The 12,816-nt window shown below is 40.9% G+C and overlaps 3 protein-coding genes across 5 annotated transcripts; 1 reads left to right on the plus strand and 2 right to left on the minus strand.

Annotated features, from left to right (window-relative positions):
* Positions 1-2,317: 2,317 nt before the first annotated feature.
* Positions 2,318-5,637, minus strand: LOC143210344 (cdc42 homolog). Of its 3 annotated transcripts, none has more exons than XM_076427122.1 (5): positions 5,442-5,637; positions 4,398-4,605; positions 4,230-4,339; positions 3,952-4,149; positions 2,318-3,855 (listed from the first exon to the last, which is right to left on the minus strand). In XM_076427122.1, the coding sequence occupies exons 2-5, from the start codon at positions 4,573-4,575 to the stop codon at positions 3,766-3,768; spliced, it is 576 nt and encodes a 191-aa protein (XP_076283237.1). In that variant the 5' UTR covers positions 4,576-4,605; positions 5,442-5,637; the 3' UTR covers positions 2,318-3,765. The 3 variants fall into 3 exon arrangements, with proteins under 3 accessions (XP_076283237.1, XP_076283239.1, XP_076283236.1); XM_076427124.1 differs by lacking the exon at positions 5,442-5,637 and adding an exon at positions 5,231-5,369; XM_076427121.1 differs by lacking the exon at positions 5,442-5,637 and adding an exon at positions 5,033-5,282.
* A 698-nt stretch (positions 5,638-6,335) lies between these two features.
* On the minus strand, positions 6,336-8,422 carry LOC143210340 (protein crossbronx homolog). The gene is made up of 7 exons (XM_076427116.1): positions 7,904-8,422; positions 7,632-7,813; positions 7,479-7,543; positions 7,132-7,232; positions 6,870-7,057; positions 6,622-6,790; positions 6,336-6,557 (listed from the first exon to the last, which is right to left on the minus strand). The coding sequence occupies exons 1-7, from the start codon at positions 7,916-7,918 to the stop codon at positions 6,474-6,476; spliced, it is 804 nt and encodes a 267-aa protein (XP_076283231.1). The 5' UTR covers positions 7,919-8,422; the 3' UTR covers positions 6,336-6,473.
* On the plus strand, positions 8,080-12,121 carry Wdfy2 (WD repeat and FYVE domain containing 2). Its single transcript, XM_076427108.1, has 8 exons — positions 8,080-8,239; positions 8,386-8,847; positions 9,020-9,161; positions 9,224-9,429; positions 9,525-9,764; positions 9,835-9,973; positions 10,057-10,256; positions 10,332-12,121. The coding sequence occupies exons 2-8, from the start codon at positions 8,687-8,689 to the stop codon at positions 10,468-10,470; spliced, it is 1,227 nt and encodes a 408-aa protein (XP_076283223.1). The 5' UTR covers positions 8,080-8,239; positions 8,386-8,686; the 3' UTR covers positions 10,471-12,121.
* The last annotated feature ends 695 nt before the right edge of the window (positions 12,122-12,816 follow it).

Below are 12,816 nucleotides of genomic sequence, written 5' to 3' on the forward strand. Positions count from 1 at the left end.
GTGTCTGACTCGTGATGAAGATTCTGGACAGAGTTTAATAAATATGTATGATACTAATATTTCCTTTAAACCGAAATAAAATTCTATTTTGGTTTTGTTAATGTACAGCCATTGAAGAATAATCATACAATAGATATACATTTTCTCCTTTTTCAGGAAAGTATGTGCATGTAAAACAAAGTAGACAAAGTATGTAAAATAAATCGTAGGGCAAGGGGTTAAGGCGGTGGACTCGTTTCCAGAATTGCAAGGGTGCGGGTGCGCCTTCTCATTTCTCGATAATGCAAAGATGGGGGTTTTAAGTAGTCAAAAGCGCTAGATAAAAGGTCAATCTAGGCCGCGATCGCCCTCGAAAGTCCTATTTTTACGTTTATGAAGCATAATTTGCCTTATTCGGCAGCATACAGCTGTCGCAGCTTTATGCAAATAGCTACATGCGTAGTTGTATGCTTCCGAATAATGCAAATTATGCCTCGTAACCGAAAAATAGGACTTTTGAGGGCGATCGCGGCCTAGATTGATCTTTTATCTAACGCTTTTGACTACTTTGCATTATCGAAAAATGAGAAGACGCATCACGCACCCTTCTAATTAACAACGATTTTATAATTCTCCCTTCCTCGATGCTACCCGAAATACACCGCGTGTACGCAGGCTGTAAAATGCAGATCGGGTCAAGATCCTGAGAAGACATAAAAGTCTATCCTGAACCATGTCGTAGCGCACAGGATGACGTCGCGATCGAAAAGCAGTGAAAGGAGAAGAGGGAAGACGTTGTTTGGTCGAAACAACGAACGGAAGGATTTGGAAAGATTTCGCGATAGAATCCCGGGGAATCGATGGTATCTCGAGGGGTCAGCCGAGAAGCAGCCCTCGATGACTGGGACACGGATCTCGCGCCATTAGTCGGTCCGGCAGTGGTTCCATTTGCCAGCGAAAACCAACGGAAACACGGGGGAGAAACGGTGCTGCTAGCGTGGACGAGCGTGGACGAGCGAGGACGAGCGAGGCCGCCCATCGTGCGTGGGACACCGCGTAAAAATGAGTTGTGTCAACGTGCGGCTCGAGGCCCCCCGCGCGGTTGCCACCAGGTGGTCAACTTGTTTTATAATACGTGCCTGTTCGTATACGGGCTTCTACGTGGCCATCTCTTTCCACGTGCTTCGGAATTACACCGTACCACCAACACCCGAAATTGCGCTCGATTAATCGCCGAACCTGTCGCGTTTCGCACCTACGATCGAGCCCGTCTTCGATCCCCGTTCGAAATTCAATTTACTCTCGGAACACCGTGCCGAGGTTTGTCTAAACCCACATTTTCGAGTTCCTCGTCTTCGTCTTTCAGTTTTGTAACAAGAATCAATATCGAACCAGTTAGACTGCGAATTTCATGCATTTATTTGCGTATCTAAGGGTATTGTTCTCAACTCGTTCAAATGGTTAAAGGACAACAGTCACTTGTGTGTGACAATGAGCTTAGAAAATGTCTAATACAGGAAATAGACGATTTAGATAATAGTTGCCGCGATTTAATCCCCGAGAAAGCTAATTATCTAGGAAAACGGATCGGAATCGAGATCGGAATTCCAAGAAGATATTCCGCTCGGAATGAAACGGGAGGAAAGGAGACGAGACGAAGAAGACACGATACGAGACAGGACTCGACTGGAGCGTAGCTCTGCAGCCGAGCGGCTCGCAAGTTTCGTTTCTCGTGGATGCAAGAATCGATTCGAGATGATTAGCGATAATGTCAAGGGAGTCCGGAGGCACGTCCGTGATGAGTCCGTGACCGGCGTACCCTCTGTGTCGGCGTGGTTAACTCGCTCCAGTACGTCGATACGTAACCACGAATCCACCTAATTGAAGTAACCACAAGGCGCACCGCGCCACGTTACAGGCCGATGCAATCGAGGAAACGAAACGGCTGGAAACGGGGAGGGGGAGAAGAGCGGAGAAGAGGGAAAGGGGGTAAAAGAGCAGCCTAGAGAGAAACACGGATGCTAGAGAAAGAGCGAGGAAACGGAAAAGAATCGGAGATATCCGAACGGTCGAAGAATCGAAGAGGTAAAAGAGCGCGGGAAGGAACGCGATCCGGCAAACTACGTCTACCGTTGGGCGACTGCCTCCTGTTTCTGTCTCTGTGCGGCCAGCGTTTCCGTTCGCACGTGCCAATTCCACCGGAGGATACCGACCATCGGATTCTTTGCGCGCGGGGAGATACGTCGATTATTTTGCGGACGCGAGAGGGAACAATAGGTGGGATGAGATCACGGGAACCCGCTAGGCCGAGCTCGGTTTTCGAAGAAACGTTACTCCCTTATGCATAGTATAAATATATTTATGTGAATATTTCGTTATACGTTTGTGTCTACATAGTGTGACACATACATGCTACTAAATGCCACACCTCTCTCTCTCACACACACACACTCTCTCTTTCTCTCTCTCTCTCCCGACTGGATACATGCGAGATGATCGTTGATTCTCGGCTCGATCTAGCAAAAAGCGGCTAGACTTCTCCGTTCCCATGTATATCCAGTTCACGTAACGTTTAAACAAATTTGCGAGAAAAACATTAGGCGGTGAATAGTCAGTTAACAAATAATATACGACGGTCGCTGAATAAATAATACGCAATCGTATCGACCAATAAGGAAGCGTTCGTTCCTTCGGTCGCTCGTATTTGATTTTCCACGCGGATAGCACCGCCCTGTACCGCCGGAATCGATTCGAATCGTTCCGAATCTCGCCGGCGAACTAAGTAGAAATGTGTAGTATTCGTAATTCGTACCCTACGCTCTGCCGATTGAATAGATCTGTTTGATCGGTCGATGAGCGGACTGTGTCGAAGCAGACGCTGATATGTACAAAATCAGATGCCAAAAGTCTTCGAGAGCAACGCGCGCTTCCGCGGAAACGTTCTCGTCCGGGGCGTAGCTGCTGTCTACAATTTCGGAATCGAATCTTTAGGGCAGACTCGAAAATATCTGTATGCTAGTTGACGTGTTCTCGTTCGTTTCGTTACTCGTTATATGCAGTCTGAGATATACGTACGTATCTATAAACCATGTATCTACGATATACCGTGTGTTTATACATTAATCGCTCGATCTCTAATACTGGTCTTGCTTCGAACAATTTTGTCCAGTACACTGGAAATAGAAAGGAACGCTCCGATTGTTTTTTTCTTTTTCTTTCACTTCCGAAAAGACCCGATTCTCGACAAACCCAACGAACGCGCCTCAGATCGTGATTCGCTTGATCCGCGATTACTAAAAAACACGAGAAACACTATTAGTATAGTACTAATCGTTACGACACGAGTATCGATGAAATTTTGTACGACACCGATCCATTCGATGAGTTTTCTTTCGTTTGTAGATGCACTCGGTAGCGAGAATTACAGTACGTGTAATTTAAAAAATTAGAAAATTTTTGTGCGGTTGGGCTTAACGAGTACCCGATCAGAATTTCAAGCTGGATTTTTGCGCGGCCTGTGTGGAATGTGATCGCGATCGTAACGTGGCAATATAGATACATTCGATTAGAGTCGATTGGAATTGTCGCGTTGATGCTAGCGGCTGTTTGCTTTTCTTCTCGACGATCGATCTTTCTTCCCCGAGAATGGAACCATAGAGAAGTACAGTCCCGGTTTTCCTAACAGTGCTGTATACTACGCGTTAGATTTGCCGTTCGTAATCGTTGGAACAGAACAACTTTGCTTTCCCCTTCGGACATGCATCGCTTTCGAAATAAATACCCTTTCTACAAGAGTGCACACTTCCTTTTCTTGACTGGCTCCGGAGGTTCGAGAGCAGCTAGTATGGCTTCGTCAAACACGTTCTTCAAGCCTTTCTGCAAAGTTAATGTAATATTTTTCGGTTAATTGCTCGTATCATCGAGAGCGAGTTTACATCACGCGATACACTATATGACCGGGGATGCATTTACTTGCGTGAGGGCACTGCATTCCACGTATTTCACCGCTTTCAACTCTTTGGCAAGCTTCTCTCCCTGCTCCGCCGATATTGGCTTCTGTTTATTTTTTGCCAATTTCTCGGTAGTGGTGCCGTCGTCTCTTAAATCGATCTGAGTACCAACAAGGAGAAATGGAGTCCTTGGACAATGATGCGTTATTTCCGGCACCCACTGAAACAACATAATCGTGTAATAAACGCTCTCCTACTACTTCCCGTAGAAGAACAGCTAATTTCCCATTAAAACTCAACCTTTTCCTTAACATTTTCAAACGACGAAGGCGACACTACGGAGAAACAAACGAGAAACACATCCGTTTGAGGGTAGCTCAATGGTCTCAGCCTATCATAATCTTCCTGACCTGTAACGTAGAGATGTGTCAATACTCTGAAATATTTTTGAGTTACAACGATGCTTACCAGCAGTATCGAATAATCCTAAAGTGTACGGATCTCCTCCTATCATAACCGTGACGGCATAATTATCGAAAACCGTGGGCACATATTCGGATGGGAACTTATTAGTCGTATACGAAATCAGAAGACACGTTTTACCCACAGCTCCATCACCCACTACAACGGACTTTATTGTCTGCATGTTGAATATTCTCTGTAGTATCTAGAACAGCTGTAACAAACGTACCAACATCTCGTAAGTAGAATAAAATAATTAACCCAACAGCTTCAGTGAAAATCTGTGCAATATGTATTTAGCTATTGATCGCTGAAAAGAATCAAACCAAAAACTGGTGTTTACTACTGACTAAAGTAGCGAGAAACACTTCTGATTTGTTTACTTGGTTGTTTGAACTGACAATTCAAATCAAATATTGTTTTATCGCATGAATCATGTGCGCGCCTACTTCGCCCTTAACCTACAATCACATAGTGGATTCTTTCCTTTAGACCGATCGAAACGATTTCAGTGTTTTCGTATTTATGACGATAATACGCGTACCGTATTATTCACTACATTTGTGGAAAGTTTGTGACTTAATTATTATGCTGGAGCAAACAGCGTATTAACGTATATACGAAGAAAATAGGATAATTACCTACAACTGTCCAACTGTCACTTAAAGGTTAAAATTGTAGCTCATACTCTTAAAACGCAGAAACTGAACAACTTCGATTATTTCGAAACAAAATAAAAAAGAATGTAAACAACATCTAACAGTCCAGATTTATTCCTCTGAACTATTCCACAGTGCTTCACATTTATCTTGGAATACACATTTCCCCTTTATACATACACTGATTCACTGTGCAATGCCCATCCTAAACGCCTAAAATCCGATACTCATGACAGCTCAAGGTGGCTCAAGGCTCAAGGTACGAAAATATATACGGAAAATGATAAAACTACGAAAACGTAAAAGCCGACGTATAAACTTAAATTTGGCATACTGTTAATAGTTTTATTGTTCAGACACGTAGACTATTGGGATAAATAAAAATACTAACCTTGCAAATATATGCACCAAAAAGTACAAGACCGATAAGGCTGCAGCTTTGCATCGGTGTTACTGTTATTGGTTGAATGTCACCACATTGTATTATACACTGTATTTATTAATAATCGGTGATCGGTGCCTTATTGAAATTGAACGTTTTACATTTACACTGATTTACACATTCGGAATTATGAATGATATATGATCAATTAGACATGTGGCGCCACATATTATCTGCAAGACTATACTAATTAGCCAGCAGTTTGGACGTTTTATCGTAGATGGCATAACAGATCAAATTTGAGAGAACAAGGTGAGTACACAGAGTGTCCTAAAAATGTTGCTCGTCCTTGAAAGAAGTAATTCCCAAGGTCATTTCAAGTAACTTTTGTGAAAATGGTCTCCATAGCTTTGTTCAGGAGTTATTAACGAAAAACACGGACCAATCAGAGCACGGCTGTAGATGAATAGGGCGTTGACGTTGGGCGAGCCGGAATCCATCCAGTGTAGCCAGTAGCCGCGCTTTGATTGGTCCGTGTTTTTCGCGAAGCTGTGGAGAACATTTTCGAAAAAGGAAAAAGTTGAAATGACCTCAGGAATCACCCCCCTCAAGGAAGTACAACCAAGTACAACATTTGTAGAACACCCTGTGTAGAAATAAATTAATCACCACATGGGATTTGTTGATATTGTTATCAATCGGCAATTCTGTTGCTTCTTTTACTTAAAAATTGTATATTTGACTAGAGTGTGCTCTTCTTATAGCTGACCCACTATATGTACATATAAATAGATTCACGTTTCCAAAAATTGTCAGTCACTCTCTGGAGCTTAGAGAAGCTCCAAAAACTCTGGAGGTTGAGAAACAACGAAAGTTATTGGCACTTTTAATCACAATAACCAATAATTTATATAATATTTTTCATTTTCTACTAATATAAAAATACAATTTAATTTATCCCCTGTGTCATTGTGTACAGTTTCTTATCTCATCCGGACGTATATTGTTTCAATATTGCACTTCATATCCTAGAACCACTTATTATCTCGCTTCAGGCTTTGAAAACGGTTGCAGCGAACCTGGTTGTACCCAAGACAGACCCAACGTTTTATTTTCTTCTTCTTCCTAAATCATTGAATTCATGAATCATTGAAATAAGTTAAATATGAATATGATTATCGTTTTTTACCTTAGGCTCGTAAATCTCTTGTTTGACAGGGTCATGAAGCTCGTGGTTGTACGGGTCGAAAACTATATAATGAGGATCGTTCACCATAGGTGGATCGTATACATTACTCAGACTTTCCTTCACGCATTTTTTAACGCGATCGCGAAACTCTTCAAAATTATTCTCTAATCTACAATGCAGATGCAATAAAATCATTTAAACAGATCAGATTTGTCTTTGCTAACTCGATACATAGTTTCTATACTTACAATATAGATGCTTCCTGGTTCACAGGAGTCATTTTAATGTCAACTTTTATGAGTATTTTCGTTATAAATTGTACTAATTGCCAGACTCTATTGTTTCTCCTCCATTCTGTGAATGCCCAGGAAGTGCACAACTCTCCAGACTCAGGGTCGATTAGAGGATGAAACATCGGTGTTTGAAACACGACTCTCTAATGTTTTGTGCACACAAGTTCAAATGGATTCCAGAAATGAATTATTGTATATTAAAGGAAAAAATGCTTACAGGACATCCGCCGTCTGGGAAATTTTGTGGCAATGTAATAGTGAATCTGAAGACACCTCCTTGATAGGTTCCTTGCCTACCGAATTGTACGCCAAACCACACTAACAGAAGACAAACGTATCTATTGAATGTAATAAATGTTTGACACTTTCATACGTGTAAGGAAATGCAACAAACAGTGAATTATACACATATTTACATGGAAACCATTATATAAGATGAAGTCAGGATAAGCAAGACCTAAGAACCAATTGATATTTGGCTTAAATAATTTAAATGCATGATCTTGTTCATACATGAGTCCATTCAGAAGAACAAATCGTCTCGAATTATTCAGTGTTACTTACACAGGGAATTTTGTGCCGATGGTATCACATAAACCCCTTTTAGGTCTTGGGAACACAACATCTTACTATGAAAAAGACAATCCCGTGTTAAGTGGGTTCTTACTGTACTTGCGAAGCTCTTTTCTTATCAGTACATTCATAAGTTTAACTTACTATTCGGATAAAATATTATATTCTTGTAAATAGATTGAGTATTCTTTATTGCTTTGCGAGACGGTAGGCCTGTCGATCATTTTTACTGACATGCTCAATTGAGAATCTCCGTTCGTGTCTAAAGGTAACAATTTCCTGAACGAGCCTTGTCTCTTTAGACTATCCTCTTTGTTACCATCAGCCTAACATTAACAAACAGATTATTTAATTCAAATATCGTTGTCAATCCTTTTAATCGAAATGAAGCGCGTATATACTTTGTTATTAATTACCTTTGTGCCCGACATGATGTTATTATTGCTATATAAAAGATGGCGAGTATTATCGATAACGACAGTTTCAAGTAATCGCAGGGCATCCCATTCTTCAACAATTTTTGGCAGATTTGACAGATTCTTCGATAGCAGAAACTAACGTTGAACGAGATACGACGTTTTCTTCGATTTTGTGGGGGCTAATTGCTCCATCTCACCGATAGGCGCACAACATTTATCAACAATGCTAGTCGGTAACTATTGTCACAAAAATCACTGGACCGTGGAAGGAAGAAAGAATATAATTGTTGAATATTTTACAAAAGTGGAAGAATTCCGGAGAGAAAATACTGGGTAAATAATCGTAGAAATCATCTGCGTTACGTATTCGAAATTTGTGTCAATGAACTGAAATTCGTACTCGTTGATAACGTGCCGGATGCAATTTTAAAATGGTAAAAAAAATGGTGAAAGAGTTAACGACAAATTGTAACTTATAGATAGAGGCAGAGATACTCTCTGATCGAGGCAAGAAATAAGAATAATTCACGGTGAAACTGAACACAAACTAAAGGTAGAATTTCTACGAGAACGACAGACAGTCGATAAAGAGGTATTGGATGCAACGAAGGCAAGGAAGATTTGCGCCGAATAACACGAGCAACGCCGACAGGTTCTCCACAATCTCTGAAAAAATCGGAATTTCCGTCTTTGTGAAATACATAAACGTTGATTTATCATCGAAGTCTGACAACTGTCAAATGACAAGCCCACTTCGCAGAATACACTCCAAAGATTGAAATGGCAGCAGAGATAAAGCCCGCTCCAGGTGTAAATCATGACAAATTCAGCACAAGCCGTAAACCCGTACTCTTGTCGAAATTGGAAGGATGCAATGACGATGTTAATGCGGCTATCATTATACCGCGGGAAGAAGGTGTAATTAGCGTTTGCGATGACAGGTAGATAGAAAAAATTCTGTTGATCATTAAAGTCTCGTGTCTTCTTAAACGTTTCTTTCAATCGTTCATGCAGATTCGGCGTTTTAATACATTTTTAATTACAATCGCTTTTCATCGTGCTATATTTTCATCATCAATTCTTCACTTTTCATCGTGCCATATCATTTTTCAGAACCGTTAGAGTTTGGCTGAAACGTGATTCTGGGCAATACTGGCCCAGCGTCTGTCAGTACATGGTTGCTGGTGCAACGTCAATGCATTACACCGTAGAGACTAGACAATTGTTCGTTGGGTTGGATAACGGAACGATAAATGTACGAAACGCAGAATTATACTATTTGCGATTTGCAACATGCTTGATACACATTATTTCCAGGAGTTCATTCTCGAGCAAGATTACAACCGGATGACAGCTATGCGCGAATATTCTGCGCATCAAGCAAGAGTCACAGGTGTTATATTTTCTCCAGATAACGAATGGGTTTTAAGTATAGGTCGAGATAAAATGTTTCAATTACACTGCTCGGAAAGTGGTCAGAAAGTGGGACATTATCAGACCGACGCGTGGTACACTGCGCTGCAGTATCCTTTCCTATGAAAAAGCATTTACAATATACATATCGTACTCGTAAAATCATTTAGAATTATCGTAAATGCATTGTCCTTAACTGGCACAGATTCGATGCTCAATCGAAGCATGCTTTTGTTGGCGATTATTCTGGACAGATAGCGATGTTAAAGTTAGAGGCTAACAATGTCACGTTGATCACTACGTTAAAAACGCATACAGGCAGTATTCACACTCTGGCATGGGATTCCGAGAAGCAGCTTTTGTTTTCTGGAAGTTTTGATCAAAGTATCATAGTGTGGGATATCGGAGGGCGTCAGGGAACGGCATACGAGCTGCAAGGACATCAGTAAGCGAACTTGTGTATGCTACGATGGTACCTGGACATGCGTTTTACAAATGTATATTTGTTTTCGCAGCAACAAGGTAACAGCGTTGTGCTACGCGAGCGCAGAACGCGTTCTGTTGTCTGGAGGAGAAGATGGGGTAATAGTTTGTTGGGACATGGCTGCAGGCAGGAAGGAAACCGCAGCATGGGTAGAGTCGGGCACGTGTCAAGTACGTATTTAGACTATTAATAATTATTCTACAATGTTATTCCGAGAATGTGTCAATACATGATAACACGGTTGGTCATCCAGGCTTGTGGTAGACCGTTTTTCTGGAATATCAAAGCAATGATGGATCAGCGACAACTAGGATTAAGACAGCATCATTGCCGCCATTGCGGTCGTGCATTATGCGCACGTTGTACAGCTCAACGTATAGCAATACCGGCAATGGGATTCGAGTTTGAAGTCAGGGTTTGCGATCCGTGCCACATACAACTGAAAGCGGCAAAGTGAGTAACACCGCGTCAACGAATAACGAAAAGATGAGATGGTTCTTATGATTTGACTATGTGCTTGTTACACAGCCAAACATCTTTAGCATCCTTCCATGACGCGAAGCATAACGTCGTTGGAATGGATCTCGATGCACCGAGACGAAGATTATTGACGATCGGTCAGGATCGTCTGATTAAAATTTGGGATATTTCTGCGCTCCTTCAGTGAACTTCCAAAAATATTCGTTTATAAGCAAGAAAACCAATCAAATCGTAAGATATATACATACATATATCTATATCTATAAAGGAAACTGTCATATTCCAATGTAAAAGCATACTATTCAGAGCCTATTTTTGTGATCATAAACTCAATTTGTTCGATTACAACCGAATGGGTTTTACACATTGCAATCCGAAAAGCTTGAGTCGTCCATAAAATGACTAAACATGAACATCACAGTTTACGAATATCTTATCTTTCTTTTCTCCGAGCAAAAGCATCTTGTATACTCGCCAATCAAAATAATAAATGTTAGCATCTTTTTAAATGTTCGTACGTCGATGGAATATCGAATTTATGAATTTACGAACGACCAAACTTCGTATGTATACATCACATTCGGGTTTTGTAATCAAACTATCCTTGGTGTTTGAACTTGTTATCACGAATTATTGTTTCGACTTAGAATAAGCGTGTACGCAGATTCTGTTACAATTCGGTTAGAAATTCTCGACGAGGATAGCGATCACGAACAGATTCGTTACCAGAACGGGAAAAGTATGGACAGTGTTCAAAGATTGACTGCATCGAATGTCATTTTAAGTTATTCGTTTATCAAGGAATCGAGGCAATTGAACAAAGACTATCGTTGTTCGGCTCGTAAACGACCAAGATCATTGAAAATTTGTTTGGCCTACGAAGGAACGATTATCGCGTCTCTATGCTTCTAGGAAACGCGATTGATCAATTCGCAATGGCTCCGATTCGGCGAATTATTTCAGGATGCGGCCGTGAATTTTGTGTATACGCGACACTTTTCGGGAACTATGAGAAATTTGTAAATTAGGACTATAATATAACCGCGGTGAAAAGTTGTAAAAAACGCGAGTCACTATAGATCCTAGTCGTTCTGTTCTATTTGTTATACTCCTACTTGTTTAATATTATTGCGTATGTAGATTCGTTTATCAGGGATTGTAGATTTGTTTCTCGAATTCTTCGAGCGGTTAAGTATGGGTACAAATTATGCAAAAGCGACAAAGTTTAATTCGTAAATGGTATTCTCGAGAAAACTCACCGATCGATCGATTGGTTTCCCGCGATCGGTGATACCGAGATAACGCGCTTCCATAGAAATACCATACACGATTAGTATACAATTTTTCTACACGTTTGTCACAACGAGAGAAACGCGACGTTTCCAATCAATTTACTTCTGTCTGATCGTTCGCTCTTCTTTTTCCAATACTCGAGCACTGCATTTCGATGTGAAACAAGCTGGTATGCATATCTTGTACCTGAATACGGTATAACTACTATTTCGGAGTAGCGTAGCGGATACAATTTATCTATCGGTTTCGTTGCTGAAAGTCGCAATAAACAGCAGTTGCGGTGACAAGAATAGCATTTGTTACTGGATCGCACTGAAATCTATATAAAGAAAGGGATTTAGCTTTAGATCGCGCGCCGTTTAAGTTGCTCGATGTAAAGATATGTAGTTGACGCAGAAGTATCTATATCGCAGCAAAGTCGTCTGTACTTTTTAGCGCAACCGTAATGTGTGATCCCAGAATTGTTTACGGAACGATATCGCATATTATACAGATTTTGTATGTTGCTAAGAGAATATATGCTTTCGGATAACATGATTATATAAGCTGCGTATTAAATACGTTATACCGCACACATACACGTACACACACACCCGTACACAGGCATATACACCGATATTGTTATACTCGTACCATTCACCGATGTTTTCTACATATAATATATGTATCTACTTGTCGAGAGGAGCAATATTCTAGGTATAGACGTAGGGTTCGATATTGTCCCGTTGCATAGCATGGATAAACCGATCGACTCCAAGAGTAATTTCGAGGCCCCCCAATTTCCGAATCCAGCATCCAATCATTTAATAAAGCTGAGGAGAACGAGCGCAGCGTGATACGCCATCGTAATTGGTACAGAACCAATACGAGATGCAGAAAACGGCGGATCGTCCGATTTGGAGTACTATTACTATTGTTAAATATATAGAAAGAACGTGTTTGTATATCTATGTAAAAATGATTTACTCGATCGTTGAATCGTGACGAGTGTAGCCTCGCCGATGTTGCTGTTGTTGCTGCTGTGGGATTCCCTCTACTTCCCCGTGTCGATGTGTATAATGTCTAAGTTACAGAAAAATCGCGATACACGTCTATATGTATAACGTTCTTCTGGAACTCGTAAAGAAATGAAAATATATTTTCAATGTAAACGATGTATGTACAAGGTCTGCCTGTTAATAGTTATTGGGACGGCGAGTTTGTGTTTGGCGGTGTTGCGATCTGCGGGGCGACTCGATCG

The sequence above is a fragment of the Lasioglossum baleicum genome, chromosome 7 (assembly GCF_051020765.1).
Source record: "Lasioglossum baleicum chromosome 7, iyLasBale1, whole genome shotgun sequence".
Lineage (NCBI taxonomy): Eukaryota > Metazoa > Arthropoda > Insecta > Hymenoptera > Halictidae > Lasioglossum > Lasioglossum baleicum.